Source organism: Antedon bifida, chromosome 7 (genome assembly GCF_963402885.1).
Source record: "Antedon bifida chromosome 7, ecAntBifi1.1, whole genome shotgun sequence".
NCBI classification, from domain to species: Eukaryota; Metazoa; Echinodermata; class Crinoidea; order Comatulida; family Antedonidae; genus Antedon; species Antedon bifida.
In genome coordinates, this window is record NC_136232.1 from 21024835 (window position 1) to 21052015 (window position 27181).

The 27181-nt window shown below is 37.0% G+C and overlaps 2 protein-coding genes across 3 annotated transcripts in view; one reads left to right on the forward strand and one right to left on the reverse strand.

Annotated features, from left to right (window-relative positions):
- Nucleotides 1–3944, forward strand: part of LOC144848525 (ubiquitin-conjugating enzyme E2 J1-like) — a 331913-nt gene extending 327969 nt beyond the window's left edge. The window contains exon 8 of the transcript XR_013613859.1: nt 3935–3944. The gene's annotated coding sequence lies outside the window, so the exon portion shown is untranslated. The remainder of the gene's footprint in view (nt 1–3934) is intronic.
- The window catches only part of LOC144848482 (uncharacterized), a 37005-nt gene that overhangs the window by 4885 nt on the left and 4939 nt on the right, over nt 1–27181 (reverse strand). Inside the window, exons 2-7 of one of the 2 annotated variants that reach the window (XM_078705244.1) lie at nt 22526–22715; nt 9096–9272; nt 5968–6180; nt 4430–4915; nt 3725–3769; nt 1410–1483 (exon numbers count right to left, since the gene is read on the reverse strand). In XM_078705244.1, the coding sequence (XP_078561370.1) occupies nt 1410–1483; nt 3725–3769; nt 4430–4915; nt 5968–6180; nt 9096–9247 (970 nt within the window). In that variant the 5' untranslated portion in view covers nt 9248–9272; nt 22526–22715. The remainder of the gene's footprint in view (nt 1–1409; nt 1484–3724; nt 3770–4429; nt 4916–5967; nt 6181–9095; nt 9273–22525; nt 22716–27181) is intronic. The other variant, XM_078705245.1, reaches the window with a different exon arrangement.

A 27181-nucleotide genomic window follows, 5' to 3' on the forward strand; every position in this document is an offset into this window, starting at 1 on the left:
TAGATGCTGGTAAAGATAACATTTATCAAGGATAGGTGTGAACAAAATGCATAATATTTCCTGATTGAAGGCCTACATAAATCTACCATGGTACTGTAACATTTTAAACACAGAAAAATAAAAGAGCACTACTGCAAAGTTACAAAGCTTTAGTTTGTTCGCTCTGTGTAAAACATAATTCTCCAGAAGCCTATATTATATTGAATTTTAAAATTATAAATTCTTAATAAGGTTTTTAATGGCTAGTAATATAAACTACACAAGGACAGACTATACATATATATCACATAACTTATAAACAAACAAAAATTGATACCAAAATAACAATAAATACATCCATTAAAAATACATAAGCATATCAATATACTACAATTATCAAGTACAGAAGATAAAACAGGAAATACAATTTATTTGTAACCTTTTTTTTTTGTAATTTATGAATAAAATCATGAATGGATTGAGTTGGTATTAGCAAGCATGCAAAAGCAAGGTGCGAATGTTAATACAATATTGAATACCAGATGTTTATATACCATGCTACACAATCATAACAACCAATATAACAGTAGTTTCAAACATTAAGTTTTTCATATACAGTAATATTCGCTATAAGTGCACATTGTTAGTTTCACTGTGTTTATTTGTACACGTGCAATATACACACACACATGCAGAAATATCCTGCACACATTCACATACAACTTTCATGCAGTAATTGCATAATAGCATATTTATGCCATTTCAGTTTACAGATCCAAATTACGTATTGGATACCAACAATTATTACTACAGTCTACTGTATCCAGGCTCTCTTGAATAGGGTACTTGGCTGTAGTGTTATAAAATATCCTTCCTCATGTTCGTTTCACAGGATAAAATAGTGGTGTTATCTTAATAGGGAGGTCCTAAAGGCTCCAAGTACTTTTGTATTGGTAATCAGAATTTTGCATTGTTAATGGCACAAATAGGATTTCACAGATTGAAAAAAATATATATATTTAAAACTAAAAGCTTATTTATTTAGAGAGATAGAGAGTGATTTTGTGGAAGAGTGTAGCATGGTTTTGATCTGGGCGTGAAGTGGACAAGCCATTAAATGAGCAGTGTGTACAAGATACTGTAGTCGGAATTTATTTTACATCCCGCTAACCTTAGCCAGGGGTTACGCGTTTTGACCCATGACATCTGCAGTTTACCAAATGTTCCACGGCCTACCCAATGTTATACTGTACTAGCTTCAACAATTAGTACTCTCATGAAATCACAATTTTTCACACTGATTCAGAAAATAATTAGAAAATTTAGTTTGCTTTTACCACCATAGATAAAATAATGATACCCTGTCTGCATTACACACTCTCAGACACAATGTTTATACAGTATAAAAAAACTATCTTAAATAAACTTACCTTTAGTCAAAGTTGGTACTTCTGTTAGTCCGTCTTTATCATCTGTACTGGAGGTAGTTGATACTTTTTCAAAACTAGTAAATAAACATTAAGTAATTAAATTGTCAATATATCTACACATGTAAATGTTAATTAAGGTTCTCAAACATGTACATAATTTAGTGCGATACCTACTTCTTTTTCTGTTTTTTATTATGTGTATGAAAAATTTGAATTGTAAAATTGATCATCATAAACATACAAGATATATAAATGAAAATATAGAAAATCACCATAATTTATTTTATAACCTATACTACATAAAATAACAATATAAAAAACCAAAAAATTTAGTTTTATGACAGTACTGTATATTCATACATAAAACAGCATTTTAGTACTGTATATATAGTATAAATGGCCACATGCTATAAATACTTCACAAACCATAGTTAAAAAAATATATAAGAAAAGAAAATATAAAATTATATAAATAAATAATAATAAACATATATAGTTTATCTGTTATTCTTACAACCTCAATTCTTTTTGTTTGTCACCTATACAACGATTTCTTTGATTAAGTTTCTTTTTTGCTATGTATATTATGATATCATCATGGAATTACGAAATAAAAAGATGAATGAATATAAAAAAATATCTGCTCCTTTTATAACAAGAGCTATATACTACAATTAACTATTTTGCATGTAATGGAATATTCCCAAGCCTTGTTTTATGTCCCCAATTAAAGAAATCCCTACAAAATGAGATGCAACCCACGCTTGGTACTATTTTGACCATCACAAACCAATTTGGTAGGGCTAGGATTTGAACCAAAGGTTTATCAGTAAGCATGCTGTTAACCACGCAGCTTTAGTACCAACCTGGAGAAAAGAAGCTATCATATACCAGAAATGATAAACCCCTTTACAGCCCTATTTTATAGCTATCAGTGAAAATTAACGACCTAGAAAAAGAAGATTAGAGCTTATCCAACCGACCTAATAAAGCGGTACAGAGTACATGACAACCAACAGCAGCAGCAATTACACAGGCAAGATTGAAAACACACAGTCGCAAAATATTGATAACAATAAACACAATAGGTTTACTGACACACAACAACAAGCTTCACAGGAACAAAAGGCATATTAAAACTTTAAACTATACACACAAAAAATACTGACTTACATTCACAGGATATCTAATAAACTCTTTAGATATAGATATATATAATATATTCGTAAAATTCCATGCTACTGTCCTGATAAGCTACTGTACTATTAATTGGCTTGAATTATACACAAAAGACTTAACAAAATCAATAGACACATAGACAATAGATATAATAGTTTGTCAAATAGCCAGAGAAATCAGCCATAGTGTAGTATAAACATCTGTTTGTGACGTAATTAACACACATAAAACACTGAAATACTAATTTCTTTAAAAAGCAGGCCTTATATTGTAAAGTTTTTACTTATAATAAACTACATTTTGTTTGGATTGATCATGTATGGTGAATAGCAGGGTTGGAATAGATTGGGTTTTTGTAATGTCATGACCACACCCATAAAATGCCTTACATCCGGCCATCGAGTGGGACCAATGCCAAAAATACTGACACTCAGTAAACATTAAAATGTAATAAATGGGTGTCTCAGTATAGTTATTATATAAATTGTTAAAACTAGCCATAAATTCCAACTGATATGACATTTATTGGTATTAATGAATGAATAAAATATGACACCTGTCAAAAAGAATGTTTTTATTATTTTTCTTCTAAAATATTTATAACCACTGCCAGCATATTTTTGAACGTCTTCTATTTTCTTCAGTTGTAGAGATGTCAGCAAAACATTTATTTGATTACAAAAAAAATATCATCTCAGAATATATAAGAATGGTATCCCAATTAGTTTTTTTTTTATTTATTCTAATTGATATTCAATCTCAAATTCATAACAGCAAAAAAAAAGTACCAAAACAAAAAACCCCAAAAACCAGAAAAATTCCATAATTTTCTAAAATTTGTCTTTTTCTATAAATCTACCTTTTTTCCCCCTTAAAATGCCCTAATAAAATGTACCATTCAAACTCCTATTAAGGGGACACCTTTTGGACCCACAGAGTGTCAATCGGATGTTTCAGATAAGCACTATCTTACAACAACAAAATTTGCATCCCAGAAACATTTATACATATTATATAATTATGTAATATACCATAATATAATTTCAACTTAAAATCTGTCAATGTTAGTGACATATACAGTGAGATTAGTAAATAATATGTAGTATGACATTCCCACAATGCACTTTGTCATATACCTTGACTTTTTGCTAGATTTGAAACTTGGAAACATCTTCTTAATCCTTGTTTGCGTAAAAGAAAACATTTTGTAACAACATAAAATAAAAAATAGAGCACCACTTTACAGTACTATAATGACTTGTTCATGCATTTATATATGCAAAATCTGTATAGTGCTAATACTTGATTTTTAAAAAAAATGTTAACCTACAGTTTGCTTTGTGTAGGTATTGTCCTGTCATTGTCAAGTTTTTATTATTATTTTATTGTTCTTTTATATATATAAGTGTAGGCACACAAACGAGCATTGCTGTTTTGGGTTTTTCCTCTGTTTTGCTTCATTTTAAATATTTACTTTATCATTTAATCTCCTGCAATTTGGAAAATAAATTGAAGTTAAATTTGTTTGAGACGAGACATCAGTTTTTTGGTTTTAAAACTTTATTCCCGTTGCTTTCTATGCACTGGTTATAAAACAATAGTGATTTTGCCAGCCCACACACCCAAAATATTTTAAATAACACCAATTTATTAAACTAATACTATTCAAATATGATGCAATATCAAATATTTTCATAAATAAAATTTTTAAAAATGTGCATAAATTTGTACGGTAATAATTCTGACGATTGTGTGTGAAATCTATAAAGTGCAATTTAAATTTGAATACATAAAGTTATGTAAATAAAATTGCTTTGATTCAGTGTTTATTGATTGTTTACCTTGATCTTCTTTTTGATGGTGTGTTATCGACCTCAACTGGAACACCATTTGTTCGTTTTTCATTCATACCATCTCTCGAAGAACCCGATTCACTATGCGCTATTTGACTCTGCTGGCTGTGAGAGCGGTGGCTTTCGGAACTTGTTACACTCACGCTATCTTGGTTCCGGTTTGCTCTTCGTCGGTGAGGACTGTTGTGAGGAGACATGCCTCTTGGTGTTCCGCTAGGAGTTCCTCTTGGAGTCCCACGTGGAGTACCGCGTGGGGTACTGCGTGGGGTTCCAGAATGGTGGTTGTGTCTGCCTTGGTAATGCTGTCGGCTTGATTCGTCCTGCTCTTCAAAGCTGTTTGGGGAACTCATGTTGCCTTTGCTACGAGTGTGGACACGGTCAAGAGAAGCCTTAACAAGGTCAGATCCGAAGAGTCGGACATTGTCCACTTCAAGCTTTTCATAAAACCATTCTCCAGACTCTATTTTGATTTGCCTGCAGGAAAACAGAAATCATCAACAAATGTTACATGAAATCTAGTCTAAATAGGTAGTTGAGATTTTACTAGGATTGAATAAACAATAGTCTGGAGTCTGAAATCTAGGCTAAATTAGTGATTGAGATTGTACTGAGACTGGATTAACAATGGTTTAGAGTCTGAAATCTAGACTAATTAGTGACTGAGATTTTACTCTGATTGGATTAACAATAGTCTGGAGTTTGAAATCTAGTTTAAATTAGTGATTGAGATTGTCCTGGGACTGGATTAACAATTGTCTGGAGTCTGAAATCTAGTCTAAATTAGTAGTTGCGATTGTATTAAGATTGGATTAACAATGGTTTAGAGTCTGAAATCTAGTCTAAATTAGTAATTGAGATTGTACTTGGATTGGATTAACAATGGTCTGGAGTCTAGAATCTAGTCTAAATTAGTGATTGAGATTGTACTTGGATTGGATTAACAATGGTCTGGAGTCTAGAATCTAGTCTAAATTAGTGATTGAGATTGTACTTGGATTGGATTAACAATGGTCTGGAGTCTAGAATCTAGTCTAAATTAGTGATTGAGATTGTACTAGGATTGGATTAACAATAGTCTGGAGTCTAGAATCTAGTCTAAATTAGTGATTGAGATTGTACTTGGATTGGATTAACAATGGTCTGGAGTCTAGAATCTAGTCTAAATTAGTGATTGAGATTGTACTTGGATTGGATTAACAATGGTCTGGAGTCTGAAATCTAGTCTAAATTAGTAATTGAGATTGTACTAGGATTGGATTAACAATGGTCTGGAGTCTAGAATCTAGTCTAAATTAGTGATTGAGATTGTACTCGGATTGGATTAACAATGGTCTGGAGTCTAGAATCTAGTCTAAATTAGTGATTGAGATTGTACTCGGATTGGATTAACAATGGTCTGGAGTCTAGAATCTACAAATTATTGTAGACAGAATTAGAGTACACTGTAGTTATTAGTAATACATTTCCATACTGTATACTTTACTACAATTACTGCAGTGTATTACTTTGATTACTGCAGTACTTACATAGATTTGTGGCATACTTTGCACACCCATCGTTTTCCACTAGGTGTGTACACTTGACACGTTTTACAGACTTTGTGCTTGCATTTTGGACAGACCTCCGCCGACGCGAACATTCCCAGGGGCTCACGACATCTGGCGCAGAGATTCTTGCTGTCGTCTCCTTCCCGAATGGTTCCCTGACGTCGGAGATCTTGGAGTTCGAGTCTGAGTTTCCTGTAATTAGGAACAAAAGGTGTTCATTGTTAATTCAATTCCGATTGATCTTTAGTAAGGTTCTGTTTTGATGGAGCAGTAATAATGAAGACGTTACTTAACCATAACACACACAATTATGTTTATCAATCCAAATAGTTTGGTAGACGGTAGAATTCACAGTTGATTCGTTTTTAATAATTTGTTATCAACAATAACATTCAAGACACTAGAATGTGAGCATTTTAAAAACAAAAAGGTGTTGTGTTGTAAAACCACATAAATTCAGCATGACAATACCTGTACATAGAAACTTTTTTAATGAAAAAAGCCAGTTTTTGACAAAGTAAAATATAGTGTTAAATGCATATCAAGTACATACTACAAAGCATAACAGACATTCAATAACAATAACATGTTTTAAACTTTTAATGCAGATTTATATTACACAGTATTATAAAGCAAAAAAACTTTACCAAATAGACTTGAATAAAACATGCATAGGAATTAAGTTTAAAGCAAATCATCAGAAAAATTACTCTCTAAAACACAAATTTACATAGTTTTATAATAGTAAAACAAATATACTGTACTTGAACAAAAGCAAATTTCCAAAATTGAAACAACGATATTTAATTATTGTACGTAAACACACTGAAACAAGTCAAACGGCAAGATATCTAGAGAAATTACCTTTTATGATCCCTAATGTGAATAATTGTATGCATAGAATGTAAAATGTTAAAATATTTTAATAGTAAGTAGACCTTACATAGCTTTATCTGTAAATTTGATAGCTCACTTTGCTTGCAGATTCTACACTTTGATATTGTACATAGTAGGAATTATTTTTTACTACTGTACACTCCTGTATAAAGTTCTTTATAAGAAAAAACATCAGATATTTTATGTTGTACTGTAATGCTCTTCTCCAAGCTCTGGTCCTTAAGCTTTTAAACTGGAAAATTAGGCCTAAGAACCCATGGCAGCCAGCAGTGCAGCGCCTACCAGATAAGCACACAGGGAGACGATCCCCTACTCTTTTTTTAAATAGTGTATCAAGTTCTTTAACATGCACTATGTACATGGGACTAACGGTTTCACGTCCCATCTGAAAGGTGAGAAATAGGCCACATGTTGGTTTATCCATGGTTTATCTGGCTTCAAAACGAAATGAAAAATGAATATTAAAAACAATGAAAGACAGGAAGTACTATTTTATAGAATGCTTCTAAAAATGGTTTATACATGCAACTATTAGAGGAGAGCATTCATTAACTGTAGGCCTACTAACTGTATAGTATAGTTTTGGAAACAAATTGAAAATTAGACAATCACATTTAATATAATAAAATGCAATAAATGTTCAAAAAACTATTCAATGAATTTTTCAATAGCTGAACTTGCATATACATTTTACATTTTTTTTAATAGTCTTGTATGAGTACCATTTCATTCAGTCATGGATACTTTGTGTATTCCAATTTTCAAGAAATTACATCTTGCTGATTCTAAAAATAGATTATTGAATAGAGCACAACAATAACTCAACATTTGATGATTATGATATTAATATTTATGTTTTATTGACATTTCTGCTATTGTCAATATAATTCAAAATCTACACATAATGTAATGTAAGTATACTGTAGCTGTATTCCTCACTGCTATTTTCATACAGAGTTCAATCAATCAAACGGTTGGAATTTATGTACTAAACAAGCACCTTGCATTTAAATTTTTTTTTTATCAAAAGTACAGTGGTATTGTTAATGTTAGATAGGAAGGGACAGAGGAAGATGGGGAGGGGGGTTGCGGTCGGTGGAGGAGATGCAGTATGTTGTACAGGAGAAGGCAAATGCTTTGTTTATTCAAGTCAAAAATTAAAAAAACTATCCGGTATAAAGATTTTACCAACACAAAGGACAAGGATATTAAGTTTTGGAAAATGAATACCATGTTTTATACTTCCTTTACAATTTCTTCTACAAAAACAACATAAGTTTCTGCTTTCTGTTTTAGCAGGATAGCTTGATTGTAGGATGTAAACAGGATTATAGGGATTAAATTCTCAATGCAGTTAAATATTTTTTGGGTAGCATGCATTTCTAATCTAGGATGCTGCTATTATTATTATTACCCATGAAAACTTGTAGAAATCAGATGAAACTATCAGTAAAACAGCTGAAAAGATTCACACATTATCGCATAAAAATAAACACTAATTTAAACAATATTAAGGTAGGAAATATTTTCATTAATAAAAATGTTGATTATCAATATCAGCAATAACACTAACAGCTGATCAATCTGATTTTATTTTTAAAATAGAATAACATTTTTTTTTCATTTTATAAATGTTTAATGCGTTGATTAAGGTCTTTAATAATAATATTGAATACCACATTTATATAGCGCCCTTTTCATGAGTAATCATGCTCAAAGGCGCTTTACAAGCATTATCACCCCGGTCATTTTTGGATCAAACACATAAATTATATGGAAACAAACTCCCATAATGCAGCTAGTAATCAGCGTAAAGTTGTGTCTTGATCTAACTGGCTACACATTTAATACAAATGGGTGGGGAAAGGCAAATTTAAGTAAAGTGCCTTGCCTAAGGATACAAGCAATGTGGCGAGGATTGGAATCGAACCCCGACCTCACGATCGGTATTCCAGCGTCCAACACACTAGTCACATGCAGCAGTTTTTGTGTAGCATAGACAAATTATACACACATTTTATATGTAAAGGTCAGGCAAAATAATATTTAAAATAATCAGGCTTTTAAAATGAAATTAATATTTTCTATAATAAAATGTCTTCAATAAGTAAAACTAACTAATAAACCGTTGAACTTCTTACTTAGTTTTAAAAATAATAACTTAATCTCACTCAAAAACTAAAGATGGCCTTTAAAGAAAAAAGTCTAACCTGATTCTAGATTCTTCGTTCTTTCGTAGAATCTCATCTCGTTGCAGTACGTCAATAATCACTTGTTGCTCCTGTTCTGTCAGGTGATCTAACTCTATCATCTTCAATTGTCGTTTCGGCTCGACCTTTGTTATGTCGTTCTCACCCGGCATTATTTTTGTTTAGTATTTAGTACTCCTTTAAAAATAAAAGTTGTTTTCATTTTATTAGATAACTTCAAATTTGTCTATTTATTACTAAAAACTGTTCCTACTAGAAGAAAGCTAACAAAGGGATCGTCACTAAAGTATCCTACTGTGGTATAAAAAGTGTTAGCCGCATTAATGAGTTATAGGATGTGTTCTTCAAGCATATCTTCTTTAACGCAAGCTACCACAAGCTTGTCTTATTATCTTATTAGTCCGGTTCAGTTCAGGACTGAGTCGAACTGGTCGAGAAATATACTGTAACTTATATTATTCCAATTATTTATTCAATTTGAAAGTCTAATGCTAAAGTGCAACACTAATAATACTTAGAATTTTGAAACTACTGTAAATAGTTACTGGTATTGTAGACATAATAATTAAAAACATCACATTATACTTGGAATTAAATAGTAAAAAATATAACAAACTACAAATATAATAAAACAAAATATTAATATTTTCTAAGAATGTGATACCAATGATAACGATAACGAGAAGCAATTAAAAAAAAATATACAATTTGATATTAAAGTTGATACTATAATCGGTAAAATAGTGAGTGAGTGAGTGGCCAAGCTGTAATTAAGACAGTGGAACCATATACCATGTCATATTAACATCGGCAAGGATTCGAGCCTGAGCATTCGCTCCATGATTCTGGTGGTAGAATGAGTCTTCTCGGATAAGGACTATAAACAGTGTACACATCTCGCTCAAGCGCACTTTAATTTAAAGAACCTAGTAGTCACATCTTTCGAGACGAGTAGGGGATTACCCCGGTGTACTGTACTACAATAGTATGTACACAGCCACTGTCACGCACAGACACTTATCATAACTCATCAAGACTGATTGTCAGCATACACTGTTTAGGGTCACCCTCTACTTGAAATAAAATGAGTATTTTTTGTTGAGAGTTGGCTTCTACCATTCAGCTAATCATCAACGTGACGTAATTAATATTGATTGAATGAAGATCACCGACTTCTATGCATTTTGACACCTTCATTTTCCCATAATATGTAGTATAGTACGTGTGCACTTGACTATTACAACACACGGCCTTCAATTTCCAATTATCATTGTAATTAATACTAATTAATATTTACATTACTGTTTATAGTAATAAATACCTACAGTACTTTAATCATCACAATTAAAACGTGACCTAACAATATGACATCATCTCACTATCGAGGATACAATTTAAATGATGACTATAGATATTAAATATATTATGATGTTAGAAATGTTAGCATTAGAAAGATAACAATTAGATTAAATATCCTATTAAATAAAAATCATCGCTTACATTTTCTATAAATTAACAACAAATTACTGTTCAACTGTAACTGAAACAAATTTAAAAAAAATAGAATTTAAGTCTTTAAAGTAAAAATTTTTTTTTTTAATATTATAAAATCCTAATACTAAAGTAATAATTAAGAATATGCAGTTCATACTATAATGCATTTTTTCCATTACCGTATATCATTATTGCATGACAAAATTGTAAAATATCTGTAGTCTTTTTCTTTCAATGATGTGATGCAAAAGTATAATAACACTTTTCTTATTATTTTTTTCATAAAATCACCACGAAAATTACACAAACCAACAGTGGTGTTGGTAGTCTATGAGTGCCGCTTACCTGGATAAACCAACAATAGCCCCTTCTCCTCGAAGAGTGAGATATAACTCGAAAAGTAGAAGTTTTCATTGAATTCCCCTCTCCACAAATGGTATAGTCCATGAACTATGCCCTCAAGTGGGAGCCTGCCCACAAACCACCATCATCATTTCGCAAGACCTCTTGTCTGAGGGGACGGTGGGAGGCCGTTTATCCAGGTAAGCGGCACTCATAGACTACCAACACCACTGTTGGTTTGTGTAGTCTATTTCGTGCCTAGCTTACCTGGATAAACCAACAATAGCCAGTGTAGCACCGGACTAGATACTAGTCGGCGGTGGGAGACAAGTTTAAAAGAGCTTTGTGTATTCATTACTTTCAGCTCTGCTGTGGCTACTGGTGCAAGGTTTGTGGAGATATTCGATAGGTGGGAGAGTGAATACTGACTGTGTATGCCACCTTGCTGGTACCACCAGAATACAACACGTATGCAATCACACACAACTGATGCATGTGAACCGGTGGTGGAGTGTCTGATAAAGCACATAACTCAATTTTCAGTTGTTGAATTTGCATCTGACTGGTGCGGGGCACCGAGGCAGTGATATTGAGACACTCCTTCTGGCAGTGCGGTGGATTGTAACTTAACTGCCCTCACTGGAGACAAGTATATATATGTATTATATCACCCAAAAGATAAGTAGATTTGGGAATGATAAACACAGTCAGTAATCTGCGAGCTGTCAAGCATCAATACTAGCCACACTCAAACCTAACCAGATTTGAGGAGTGTGCAACACGCCTCTGCATTCATATGTTGTTTCTCCAATAAGAATGCGAAAAAGGTGAGAATTGTAATGGGCCTTGTCGAAAGGCATCTGACTGATGTATCAGAACGGCTAGTATGATACTGACGTCCCAACAGGAACTAGGGCCTTAACATGAGGCCGATCTCTAAACATCTCGCAAAGCAACCTGAAACTGCAGGAGATGTAGATATGCTCAAGCCGTCTTTAAAGGTCGGAATTACAGCACCCAAGGCAGACCGGTAGCCGGACACGGTGCGGACCTGCAGATCTGACTCAAACAGATAATGCAGGAAGGCGCAGACTTTACCTAGTTCTCTTTCATAAGGTCAATCTATTGGCGCTTGCACCATTTAAAATAGTGTTTTAGTTGGCTATTATAGACGGCGAGTAGGGTTCCTGTCGGGAACTCGTCACAAGAAGGGCGGCCAGGCCATTTGGAAAGTCCGAGACTCTGAGCTGATCCCCGACAGTGGCAATACAATCCGGTCGAGGGATCGGGGGTTCGGCAAAGTTCAGTCCTGCGTCAACAGGTCTCCCTGAATCTGGAGACGTAGAGGCTGATCGTAAAGCAGGCTGATGAGCAGAAAAACCCACGTCTGTTGTGGGCAACGGCTCTATCAGAAGTACTCGGCATTAATGGCGTTGAATGTGCGTCAGGACCAACGGCAGTATCGAAATTTGTGGAAATGCATGAGCCCAAAACCGTCCCACGGTATGGACAGGCATCCACTGCCCACGCATGTTCATCTTGACTAAGTGCGGAAGATGCATGCTGCCTGACGTCGCAAACAGATCTATGTGGGGCCGCCCAAAGTGGTTGAAATTTGGGTGGCAATCGGCGGAAGGAGACGCCATTCCGTAAGATGTAGATGTGGGTTGGGACAGAGTGTCCGCTTCCACATTCAGTCGGCCTGCAACTTGGGCCACTGAGTTCTACGTTGTGGTCTGTGCACCACATTAGTAACGTCCATGTGTCGCAGCACAGTGTTGGGGACCACATGTCCCCTTGCTGTTTATGTGAGCAACCACAGTTGTATTGATGGAATTGGCGAGAACATGGCGATTTGCCAGATGGGGTAGGAGAGCTTCCAATGAACGCTCAACTGCCCAGTTCAAAACGGTTGATGTGGGCATGTCTCCTTGCATGATCAAATGCCGGAGAAGCGACTTCCACTGACAGTGCATAGCCGCCCCAACCTACTTCGGACGCATCCGTTTCAAAACGGAAGTCCGGTTCTGACCTCTGAATGGGTCTGCCCACAAGCAACCAGCCTTCCGCAAGCTACCAGATGCGTGAGAATGAACGCATTCATTACAACCACTTTGTGAAGTGAGTCTGATTTTGGACGGTAAGCTGCCGGGAGGTGCAATCGTAATGGTCGCATCCTGAGTCGGTAGCACGGAACGAGGGCGACGAAGCTAGACAGTGACTCTATGTGCGTAGCCAGTCATACCCTGTCGGAGCATGAGCATGAGATGTAGCACTGCATATCTTGCCTTGGCCACTCGCTCATATGGATGGGCACGCATGGCCCGTTACCAAATTGATTTGAGCTCCGAGATAAAGAGGATTCTGTGTAGGCAGAAGACAAGATGTTGCTTCATTTACGCCTGCAGACCTTCCTCCCCAGGCCCGTCTCGTTCTCCCATACTTATTCTTGGAGAGCGAGACCATTGTAAAAAAAACGAGGTTTGCTGTGGGCCTATATATCAATATATGAGACTGGGGGAGGAGGTCTTATGTGAGAGGGTGCGTTGGGCTCATCCCTCGGCAAGCTCTCACTGCTGCAGATGGCTTGCAGTAACACCGGAGAAACTCATTCACCCCGGGACCGCAGAGGCCGCAGCGTTGCATTGTAGCTGCATATTGGAATCCTGCTTGTTCCGTTACGAGGCGGAAAAATGATAGGCTGTTTAACAGCTGGTCCCTGGACTGGGCCACGATAACCAATCGTCTAAGTACATAAATGTTAGATGTTTGACTGCCGTGTTGGTGGAAGAACGTTGCCAGCGTTCGTACCAGGCGTGTCACACACGCAGGGCCGTTTAGAGGCCGAACAGCAGAGCGACGAATTGGTATAAGTGATCATGGTTTCGGAAGCTCATGATCCTGACCTGCAATAGGCATGTGAAAGCACTCTTTAGCGCCTTTCGGTCTATTGTGGCAGCCCAGTCGCCTCGTCTTAGCCCCAACAGGATAGATGAAGGCTGTCTACATCCTACCTGCAGGGCCGAATGAACCGTTTGTTCAGACTTAAAGGGGTAGCCAATTGCCAGATTTCTTTTCTGGCAAGAGATGGTGGACTTGTGTCCCGGGATCGCATATTGAATGTGAACTTGCACCACAGCTCCTTTTGGAGAAGTGCGTCGAGGCCGGCCATGAGCGCCTGTCTTTTAAGCGGCTCTGACGGAACCTCGTATGTCGGGCACCACCTCTCATAGGGGCTCGAAATGATATGCGATACCCGAGCGCTAACAGTAGAGACCTACTTATCTTTTGTCATGGCCTACTGTACCATACCTGCGCAAAACCATCTCAGGCGGCCCCTCCCACCTGCCCGCCCTCGCTCGGAGGGACGGGCGCCCCCAAACCGTCACCGGCACTTCACATTGTTGTGGCGTCGACCACCTCTGTGGTGAGCGCCTCTCTCGCCACTATTTCCATGACGGGGATTATGTAAAGCTTGTCTAGAAGTAGAAGCCTCGTTTCTTTGCATAGGCTGTGCCGGTGGCGGAGGGGGTAGCTGCATCTGCAAAGGAGCAGCGGGGGAGCCGGCGGTCGCGATACTGTCCTTGGCGGAAAGCTGCCGGGAGGTGCAATAGTAATGGTCACATCCTGAGCCGGCAGCACGGAACGAGGGCGACGAAGCTGGCCAGTGACTCTAATGTGCGTAGCCAGTCGTACCCCGTCGGAGCATGAGCATGAGATGTAGCACTGCATATCTTGCCTTGGCCACTCGCTCATATGGATGGGCACGCACGGCCCGTTACCTAATTAATTTGAGCTCCGAGATATTAAACGAGGATTCTGTGTAGGCAGAAGACATGATTTTGCCTCGTTTATAAGGAATCCTGCTTGTTCCGTTACGAGGCGGACAAATGCTAGGCTGTTTAACAACTAGTCCCTGGACTGGGCCACGATAACCAATCGTCTAAGTACATAAATGTTAGATGTTTGACTGCCGTGTTGGTGGAAGAACGTTGCCAGCGTTCGTACCAGGCGTGTCACACACGCAGGGCCGTTTAGAGGCCGAACAGCAGAGCGACGAATTGGTATAAGTGATCATGGTTTCGGAAGCTCATGATCCTGACCTGCAATAGGCATGTGAAAGCACTCGTTAGCGCCTTTCGGTCTATTGTGGCAGCCCAGTCGCCTCGTCTTAGCCCCAACAGGATAGATGAAGGCTGTCTACATCCTACCTGCAGGGCCGAATGAACCGTTTGTTCAGACTTAAAGGGGTAGCCAATTGCCAGATTTCTTTTCTGGCAAGAGATGGTGGACTTGTGTCCCGGGATCGCATATTGAATGTGAACTTGCACCACAGCTCCTTTTGGAGAAGTGCGTCGAGGCCGGCCATGAGCGCCTGTCTTTTAAGCGGCTCTGACGGAACCTCGTATGTCGGGCACCACCTCTCATAGGGGCTCGAAATGATATGCGATACCCGAGCGCTAACAGTAGAGACCTACTTATCCTTTGTCATGGCCTACTGTACCATACCTGCGCAAAACCATCTCAGGCGGCCCCTCCCACCTGCCCGCCCTCGCTCGGAGGGACGGGCGCCCCCAAACCGTCACCGGCACTTCACATTGTTGTGGCGTCGACCACCTCTGTGGTGAGCGCCTCTCTCGCCACTATTTCCATGACGGGGATTATGTAAAGCTTGTCTAGAAGTAGAAGCCTCGTTTCTTTGCATAGGCTGTGCCGGTGGCGGAGGGGGTAGCTGCATCTGCAAAGGAGCAGCGGGGGAGCCGGCGGTCGCGATACTGTCCTTGGCGGAAAGCTGCCGGGAGGTGCAATAGTAATGGTCACATCCTGAGCCGGCAGCACGGAACGAGGGCGACGAAGCTGGCCAGTGACTCTAATGTGCGTAGCCAGTCGTACCCCGTCGGAGCATGAGCATGAGATGTAGCACTGCATATCTTGCCTTGGCCACTCGCTCATATGGATGGGCACGCACGGCCCGTTACCTAATTAATTTGAGCTCCGAGATATTAAACGAGGATTCTGTGTAGGCAGAAGACATGATTTTGCCTCGTTTATAAGGAATCCTGCTTGTTCCGTTACGAGGCGGACAAATGCTAGGCTGTTTAACAACTAGTCCCTGGACTGGGCCACGATAACCAATCGTCTAAGTACATAAATGTTAGATGTTTGACTGCCGTGTTGGTGGAAGAACGTTGCCAGCGTTCGTACCAGGCGTGTCACACACGCAGGGCCGTTTAGAGGCCGAACAGCAGAGCGACGAATTGGTATAAGTGATCATGGTTTCGGAAGCTCATGATCCTGACCTGCAATAGGCATGTGAAAGCACTCTTTAGCGCCTTTCGGTCTATTGTGGCAGCCCAGTCGCCTCGTCTTAGCCCCAACAGGATAGATGAAGGCTGTCTACATCCTACCTGCAGGGCCGAATGAACCGTTTGTTCAGACTTAAAGGGGTAGCCAATTGCCAGATTTCTTTTCTGGCAAGAGATGGTGGACTTGTGTCCCGGGATCGCATATTGAATGTGAACTTGCACCACAGCTCCTTTTGGAGAAGTGCGTCGAGGCCGGCCATGAGCGCCTGTCTTTTAAGCGGCTCTGACGGAACCTCGTATGTCGGGCACCACCTCTCATAGGGGCTCGAAATGATATGCGATACCCGAGCGCTAACAGTAGAGACCTACTTATCCTTTGTCATGGCCTACTGTACCATACCTGCGCAAAACCATCTCAGGCGGCCCCTCCCACCTGCCCGCCCTCGCTCGGAGGGACGGGCGCCCCCAAACCGTCACCGGCACTTCACATTGTTGTGGCGTCGACCACCTCTGTGGTGAGCGCCTCTCTCGCCACTATTTCCATGACGGGGATTATGTAAAGCTTGTCTAGAAGTAGAAGCCTCGTTTCTTTGCATAGGCTGTGCCGGTGGCGGAGGGGGTAGCTGCATCTGCAAAGGAGCAGCGGGGGAGCCGGCGGTCGCGATACTGTCCTTGGCGGAAAGCTGCCGGGAGGTGCAATAGTAATGGTCACATCCTGAGCCGGCAGCACGGAACGAGGGCGACGAAGCTGGCCAGTGACTCTAATGTGCGTAGCCAGTCGTACCCCGTCGGAGCATGAGCATGAGATGTAGCACTGCATATCTTGCCTTGGCCACTCGCTCATATGGATGGGCACGCACGGCCCGTTACCTAATTAATTTGAGCTCCGAGATATTAAACGAGGATTCTGTGTAGGCAGAAGACATGATTTTGCCTCGTTTATAAGGAATCCTGCTTGTTCCGTTACGAGGCGGACAAATGCTAGGCTGTTTAACAACTAGTCCCTGGACTGGGCCACGATAACCAATCGTCTAAGTACATAAATATTTGAATGCTGTGTTGGTGGAAGAACGCTACCAGCGTTCGTACCAGGCGTGTCACACACGCAGGGCCGTTGAGAGGCCAAACAGCAGCGACGAATTGGTAGAAGTGGTCATGGTTTCGGAACACATGATCCTGATCTGCAATAGGCATGTGAAAGCACTCTTTAGCGTCTTTCGGTCTATTGTGGCAGCCCAGTCGCCTCGTCTTAGCCCCAACAGGATAGATGAGGCTGTCTCCATCCTACCTGCAGGGCCGAATGAACCGTTTGGTTTATGAATTCAACGCCAAAGAAAATAAAGGACAGTACCGCCGTCCGTTTCGCGAACGCCTGCAGACCTTCCTCCCCAGGCCCGTCTCGTTCTCCCATACTTATTCTTGGAGAGTGAGACCATCGTCCTATCACTGTCATCTCTTGCCAGATAGACGGACCATCGTAAAAACAAGGTTTGCTGTGGGCCTTTATATCGATATATGAAACTGGGGGAGGAGGTCTCATGTGAGAGGGTGCGTTGGGCTCATCCCTCGGCAGAGCTCTCTGTGCTGCAACGATGGCTTGCAGTAACAACGGAGAAATCTCATTCACCCCCGGGACCGCAGAGGCCGCAGCGGGTGCAGGCATGATTGGAGGTGCATTGTAGCTGCACTGAAAACAACAGCTGATCCGAATATACGGACCGTGTCCAAAATGAAGTGTCAACTATGACTCAGCTAGAAAACCAGACCAGTCAGGAAAGAAGCATAGACAAGATCTTTGATCCTGCAGTATGTAGGCCTAGGCCTCTTATATAGACTAAGTTCCAGCTAGGCCTTACAAAATTATGTCTAGCCACAATGTTATTGTTAGGCAACATGCATGGGCAACATCTGACCCTGCAAGATCTAGGCCTAGGCCCCCTATGAGAGCATTAATAAAATTTAAGAAACTCAGGAGGCCAGCCTACAATAAGCCTAAACCACAATGCTAGGCAGTAGACAAGCTGTCCTGCTAGATTTAGGCCTGGCCACTATGGTACTGCAAACATTTCAGCCAGTTGGCCTAAGTGAAAACATTCACAAAAATGCTTGCTAAAAGTCATTTTATTGACATTTCAAAGTTCAATGAATCTCTGTAACCAAGAAAAACTACTTAGCTTCATATAGCAGCAGTCTCAGTATCAAAACTCTATTGCAACAGCAAGAAAACTGTGCAAGCTCTTTGAAGACATGTTTACTCTTTCATGTCTCGAAAAGAAATGATGCTGGTGGTTTGTGGGCAGGCTCCCACTTGAGGGCATAGTTCATGGACTATACCATTTGTGGAGAGGGGAATTCAATGAAAACTTCTACTTTTCGAGTTATATCTCACTCTTCGAGGAGAAGGGGCTATTGTTGGTTTATCCAGGTAAGCTAGGCACGAAATAGACTAAGGGTATATGAAATTAAATATTTAAGTTAAATAAATTACTATGGTAAAAATTAATGGATGTGAAATATTTTTATATAGTGCTTTAATAGAAATAAAGCATATTTAAATTTAAACTGCAAATCTCACCTTATGTAAAGTACTGTATATTATTAAAATGATACAATAGTATGATTAACAAACAATAGTAAACAGGAGTGGCACGTATACTTTAAAGTGTAAATCCATGTCAATGGTTATCAGCACAGTAATACTTTAATGGTATCACTAATTTAATATCTATTCAATCTTTTCCTTATTAGGGTAGTATACTTAAAATATCAATGTGTGGTTAAGTTTAATATAATTTAATTTAAGCACTTAGATTACTAGCATGTGCCCTAGATTTTCTTTAGAATTCAATAATTATTTTATAATCATACACTATTTTGGCAATTTTGACTCTTGAATAGTTTAATACTTTATTACAGAAAATAATGTGATATATATAATTATAATTTAAAAATCTAAATTCAACCAATATATAAAGCTCTGTCTACGCTATCAAACTAGTTTGACAAGTGATATGCACCAATGGTAGTGATATGGCCAAATATGGTAGTGATCATCACTGTCCAATATGGCCACTTTTGTAGTCACATACTGTAAAGCTGGATAATGTAGACAGCGATTTACAGTAGATGAATTTAATTTATGGTATGATGTTTAAAATACTAAACAACATACACCAAAACACCCCTAGATTAGGGCGCTAATTTCGGTTCGGTTCAAATTGTATTTAGGAGAAAGGCTCCAATTATTTAGAAATACTAGGGTTTGGTGCGTATAGCGCTGTGTCTCTTTATGGATGATGCGAGTGGTGTAGTATGACCCCGAACTGTTTTATTTACTGAAATACAATCTCAAGTAGCATTAAAATAACATTAAACATAACCATATTAAATGCATCAATAAGGTTACATTTTTGTAAAGGCAGCCATGCTAACTACAAATAGAGTAGGCTAATTGTATTTATACAGTGGGCACAGTACATGGCTAACCCTACTGTAGTATGCATTGTTTGCAAAGTACAGTAGTCCCTTGTGAGTGGGCAAACCACATGAAATCAAACAGAAAATATAAAAGATCCATGCTATTATACCAGTGTGTTTAGTGTTACTTTTGTTAAAGGTTGAATGGATATTCTGCTGGTATGTTTAGCCAATGCACTGGTTGGCATTAACATGACAGTTTTGTTCAGTGCGTGTAGCAAACATAAGAAATATAATTTTAATGGCAATTTTCATTGACAATGAAGTCAAGATTGATAGAGAATTCGTCCTAAGAAGCCTCACGATAACCTTTTATGAAAACAAGTACAGCCTATTAACTCTTTCAATGTGATGCCTGTATCATAGGCACTAACCTAACCCTTAACTTAACCTTCCATGATATAGGTGTCACATGTGATGCTTGTATCATAGGCTCTAACCCTTAAAAGCCTTAAAAGCAGATAGATTTTAATTTGTACTGATACTTTACCTTGACAACGCCAGAGTTAATATAGCTGAATAAAAAACGAAGGGCGCGCGGCTTTACATTTCGTAATCTTTGGATAAATCTTTAGAATGAATAACTTATACTGAGTACTTTAAAGTCCACGGCAAAAACTAGACCTAGACACAATAGAAAAACAATGCAAGGAACAATTCTTTCTATTCAAAGTGGGATAAACCTACAGTTGAACTGAGATATTGAAAGGTTAAATCCAGTCAAAATATACTAAGTATGCAGCACCCTTTGTGTTTGATTTAGAATTGGAAAAACTGCTAGAATATGGTATAACCAAGGAGAAATGGCAAATGGACTTGTGTCTAAAATGGTCAATCATAAAGTCACATGGAGGGGAGACGAGTTGGGTAGGGGATGTTTATGGAGAGGAGTTGGGTAGGGGAAGGGGAGGTTTGTGGAGATGTGTTGGAAGTTAATTGTGGGATTGGTAACCAAACAATATAGTTCCGTAGATATAGTATTTTGTGAAGGTAGTTTAATAGAATACTGTCTAAGCATTTTTATTAACTGATCAAGTAGAGAAACAAGTCATTTTATAGATCTACTGTATGTTCTTAGACTGAGTTACAGTATAATGTATTTTGAATACTTTAACCCTGTCTAATACATGACATTTAGATACTACACATGTTATTTAACTTATATATTATTATCTATAAAAATGAGACTTCATGACAACTCCAAACTACTGTAAATTTAAGAAATATTGTATTCTCTAAATCATTTTATTAGTACTATCCTGACACCTCTATTTAGGGGACACCTCTATTAATAGGGGACACCTCTATTTGGGTACACCCTATTTAAGAAACACCCTAGTTGAAAAGCAAGGGGAAATAGGCCTATGTTTTTATACTATTGCCAACCCCTATAATAACTACAGTATAGTGACACGCCCATCTATTACATTTATTTGTATATTATATTATATTATGTCAAGTATTTTTGGCATTGGCCCCACTCGATGGCTGATATAAGGCATTTGTGGGTGTGGTCCTGACATTACAAAAACCCAATCTATTCCAACCTCCTAAATTCACCTCACTCCTATTAAGTATCACATGAATCAAACAAAAATTATTATAAAAGTTTAAACAAGTCATTTTATAGATTTATATTTTTATTGATTATGATGATGTACTAGAGTTATGATGTATAACTGTAATATCCAGCCAAATAAATGACATTTATGCAGTACATATGTTATTTAACTTATTAATATTATATATTTATGAGACTTCAGGATAGCTCTAAACACAATTTAAGAAAGAAATATTGTATTCTATAAATCAGGGTATGACAGAGTATAGAAGTGGAACTTTACTGTATATAATAAAGCACTTACCAAATTAAAGCCATGATGATGATTTTCTAATAGATTTTTAGGTTTTTTGTTAGCGATAGATCAGTTAAATAAAGGCTCATTGTAAACTTAATGTCAGATAGATAAGTTCTATGACTACCTTCACAGAATATCTATTGAACCATATATTGTTTGAATACCAAACACTTGTTACAAATAACAGTTCTTTCTATAGATCTTCAGAACAGTTGATTGGATATGGTGATCCTGCCTCAAAATCGGGGAGTGTTCGCATTGTGCCGGCAGCGAACTTTACCAACCATATTAAGAAATAATAGTACTTTCAATGATATTAAGTTACATTTAAAAGGTGTGTTGTGAATGAAATTGTTCAGATAGTTTATTCAATGCTGGTACAGTATGGACAAATATATCACAAAATATTCTACAAATAGCACTCTGGGGCAGATCCAGCATTATACTAATAACAATCTCATAATGATGAAAATGATGCGTCGGGTCGCAGAAAAAAAAATTTCAATTATTTTATTTTCAAAAGACATGGCTGTTAAATTTTAGGGGGCTTATCCGCGCAATTCATTTCTACCACTGGACAGTATTAAAAGCTCTCTGATTTTGTATTACTACAGTTAGCTTACAGTAGCAAGCTACTTTTTAAAATTTATTAATTTAGTTAAATTTGCTAATGCTGTAGGCCCATGGAGGAATCATAATTCTTCCATTGTAGGCCTGCCTAACGATTTTAAAATGATATAAAAAAACAAAAATCATATTTTTCTTTCATACTTTTTCAAGAAAAATGGATCTGGATTTAACAATTAAAAAACAGATTACATTTCTTTCAAAGATACTTATTAAAATGTACAAAAGCGTTAGTTCTCCCATGGAGAAATAAGGTAGAAATCAATATGGTCCTCCCAAAAAAAGCCTAACATTAACAATATATAATTTTTATAAAGATACTTACTGTAAAAAGAGAAGACAGCGCCTGCTGCCTGCAAAGCTAACCAGCAACACAATAAACTATCATAAAAACTTGGCGAAAAAGAACAGCCTAGTTTACATGGTGATAAACTCATCAAATTTTATCCCTTTCACATGAGCATGACGAAGATGAACACTGATGACAGTTTACTCTCTGTGAACGCGGCTCGATGCTGAAATACAATAAAAGAAAGGTATGCATTTAAGTACAGTGATAAGAATAATCTTTACACTAAATGCGGTCAGTCATGCATGAAGCAATAGATGGCTCCAGTTTTAATTCAATGGTGACTGAAATTAGTTTGAAACACAGTAGACTCCTATTAAGGGGACACTTTCATGACCCCACAAAGTGTCCTCTAAAGGTGCCCTTATGTCGACCTAAACTTAAATGTGTCGACCTCCGAGCAACTAAACGCAACTGACAGGCACAACAAAATTTTTTACATACAGTAAGCTTATTTCCTTCCAGTTGCCCAGTTCTATTTTTTCCGGAACTGAAAACTTCAAATTGAGTTACATGTGCGGTATGCATAACCGCGACCAGTAGGGATCTGTTTCATTTTTCCGTAAAAGCGCTTGCGTTCCTGGTTCCTATACAACTATGAATCGTGTCATGCGCGCCTTAAGGTAACCATGACTACTGTAGTTACAATCAGTTCCAGTGTCGACATAAGCACTCGCACACTGGTTCCGTTCAGTTGCTCAAAATGTTGACATAAGTGATATTGCGCAAATAATTCATTTCAGTTGAGTTGAATTGAGTTCTGTATCAACATAAGAGCCCCTTTACAGTTGTCCAATAGGGGTTGGCTTTCCATTATATTGCCTTTGATACTTTTTTCACTGAATAGTTTCCCCGGAATAGGAGGGATTCTACTTTATCTAATAAATTAGATGCATGCATACTGTACATAAATAAAATATCAAATTGGATCATAAAAGAACAATATTATTTAATGCAATGTTAACTTTCGTTCAACATTGACATAAAATATACTGGTATTTAATAAAGAGGCTCCAAATTGACATCCAAGGAAATACAAAATACTTGAAGAGACCATCAATGAGGCAGTACACAAACCAATGGTGTTTGAGTAGTCTATAAGTGCCACTTACATGGATAAACCGACAATAGCCTGTGCACTCCAGAGGGATGGTTTAAATACGAGAAGTTAAAAGTTCCAAGAACATCCTGTGCCATAATGGACTAGTCTGCAACTACACCCACAAGTGGCAACGTCCCAACGAACATTAATCATTTTGCTTACTTGACTGCATGGACGGTGGGAGGGTTGTTTATCCATGTAAACGGACTAGTCCATTATGGTACAGGGGTGTTCTAAGAACTTTTAACATCTAAGCACCTCAGTCTGGAGAGCACAGGCTATTGTCGGTTTTTCCAGGTAAGCTAGGCACAAATAGTATAAACTACAGTTATATTTAGCCTTAAAATTTCAGTATACTGTACAATGAGACAATCTAAACAATTTTATTTCATTTAGATTTTGTATTTTATTTAGTCAGGCTAGAAATATATGTCACTACTTTGTGATTTACTCAAGAGTGTGATGTGTGTTAAGATAAGTGAATTAGTATGTTTTGACTACAGCATCCCAGAGGATCGTTGCAGTGTTGTAGCCTAATTGTTAAATGTCTAATGAACTGTGAAAACTACTACAGAAATACTACAGTACATGGAACTTGTAATGTTTACCAAATTTTTGCTTAAAAAAAAACATAGAATAATAGAAAAAGGTATTTAATAAAAAACCAATCAATTAATAACCTGTGATAAGTTCTATGTGGAATATGTATACTAGATTGTAATTTTCTATTTTGTTTACTCAATTACAAGTAAAAACTGCTGTTCCGTCCACTTTATCACAGCTTTAAAACAATATTTGTAGGGATATATAAAACCGCCAATAACTTGTTTTTAATTTTAAGAGAGTTGACCATGTCTGTTTGTTATATAAGGAATTCATCCATCCGTAAAAGATTGCATTTCTTTCTTTCTTTCTTTCTAGAAAGTTCAATAGACTAAACCCAGGTCAGGTTTGTAACATAATTATTACAATTATAAAAACTAATAGATTTTGTACAATGTAACCAAAAGCAAGGACACTGCAAACCATAAAAGATTAATAACATTTTTCAAGCAGTGTGTTCTTTAGTTACTAAGTTCCACATAATATCTCTATGGTTCTTACTCAATAGCAAACAGAATAATAAAAGTATGGCTTGAAAGCATTTAGCACTGGTCTTATGACTGTGATCAAAGAGGCTTTATCAAAACTGTTTTCATTATTGTCAATAGCATTGCTAACAATTTTTACAGTATAAAAAGTATATTTCTATAAATATTCTATATAATTTATTATACAACACACTGAAATAGTCCTCGCCATTTTGATTGGTTGATTTCATATTATATAACATAGCCTTTATCAAATTATTGTCAATATATAACAATTTTTTACAGTATAATTATAAAAAGTATATTTCTATATATTCTATAATAAATATAAAGAATTTAAAATAGAACACACTGAAATAGTCCTCGCCATTTTGATTGGTTGATTTCATATGACAACCATGGTGCCATGCAATATTTCTCATATTTTAATAATTAAAGTTACAATAATTTGCATGCTTTAGCTTTTGAGAAATTAGTGACACAGTAAACTGCATGGGATGGAAAACCAACTTATACTGTGAGACATCACTGCTCTAAAACAAACTCACAACATTATTTGATTTGCTTTACTTATTATTTTAATCTATGGCCAGTTTAGCAAGTTAATTATGTAAAACAATCTACTCTTTAGAACATTTACAATAATTACTAATTATTATGAATTACAAGTCAAGGCTAATTAGGTTTGAAATAAACATTAGTTTTGTTGTATTACGTGTCAAATGCTTTATAATCATCCAAAAAGTCTGGAAAATGAAATTGCTGCTCAAATGGTCTATTTCAGAGCAATCAGCATATTAATGTTCAATCAATCAATCAATAATAATTTATTTCTCAAATAAAAACAAAATACAGTTAACATTTTCTAAAATAATAAATAAAAAATGAGAAAATGGGTACCCCACTGGAAGCTAAGCTTTAAAATGTGGGGTCCGGGCAACATATTTAAGCAAGGTAAGAAACACGATAATAAACAAAAAAGGCATTTAACTTAAACGAATGCAGTTATAACTTAACTTAAGACAGATATATTATTAACTTAAACAATAATAGTAGAAACAAGGTATTCATGTAATTTGGACTTAAAACAAGATATAAAATTAATAATTTTAAGTTCTGGTAAAGTATTCCATATTTTGGGTCATTGAAAAGTAATAACTAATATCATGCTTGCCAACCTCCGTATTTAAACAATCATAAGCATAATCTAATTTATTTCTGGTATTATAATTATGAACTGAACTAAAAGTTTGAAAATAAGTATCAAAAATCCTGGGTAAACACTGTAAGAGACATTTTAAACAGCGAACAAAAATATAAACAAATACACACACACACAAACATGGTGTGTCATATATTTTATCCTTTTTTCATCTGTACTTGCCAAGTTTGAATTTATTATATTATGTTTAAAATAATAATGACGGTAAACGTCGATTGATGATGATAATTGTTTATGAGTAAGGTCATCCGTTAGCAGCATCGATAATAAATATTTATCATATCGTAATTAGCAAAAAATAACTTTCTAGGTGAAGAATTATAATATTTTTTTGTATTTTCTTTTTATTTTCACACCATACCCAACAAATTACACAACTCACCAATTATAATTTATTTTATTCAGTTGACAACCAACAGCAGTGAAAACTGCCACTAACCCATGCTTTCTAAAGTACAGTTAGTATATATTTATCCTTTGCACAGTTGCATAACAACGCGAACCGTAGGAAATCTCGGGAGAAAACATAGTTGCGCGCTGTTTCATTACTATGATTGGACAGTTTAATAGGTAATTATAATATCACACGCACCCACTTGCAGTAACAACAAAACATGCCTCTCATCAGTGTCACCTTGTGAAATCTTGGGAAAAATTGTCTACACACTATGGGCCTGTTTCTGCTGCAACTGCTCAAAATACGGTATAAAAATACGGTATAAAATACGGTATTTTTTAGTACCCCGTTTCTGCTAACAATACTTCTTGGGTGGTCGTGTTAAAATTAATTCTTTTTACCCAAACTGTCATTCATTTATTTGGTCGATAAAGGTAAAAAAATACGGTATAAATTTGTAATACCGTATTTTATCCACAAATTTTTTTTTATAAAATACGGTATTTTCTTGGCAGCAGAAATAAGGCCTTATGCAAACCTGGTTACAACTTGTTACTTTTTGCAGGTGTGAAAAGGGTATTAAACTCTGGCTTTACTGGACTGTTAATAGGTACAGTAGTTTGACTGTACAACTGTGAGGCTAAACAACCTATGAGATGACAGAATAAAAGTGTTACTGTACAAAACAATCTTCTGTTTTCAAGTTTTGTATTGTTTATTAGGCTAGAAAAATATTACACAGCTATTTATTAATGCAGCATGTCAGTGAAAAAAAGTAAACCTTACCTTTTATATTCAATAAAGAAGAACCACACTGTAA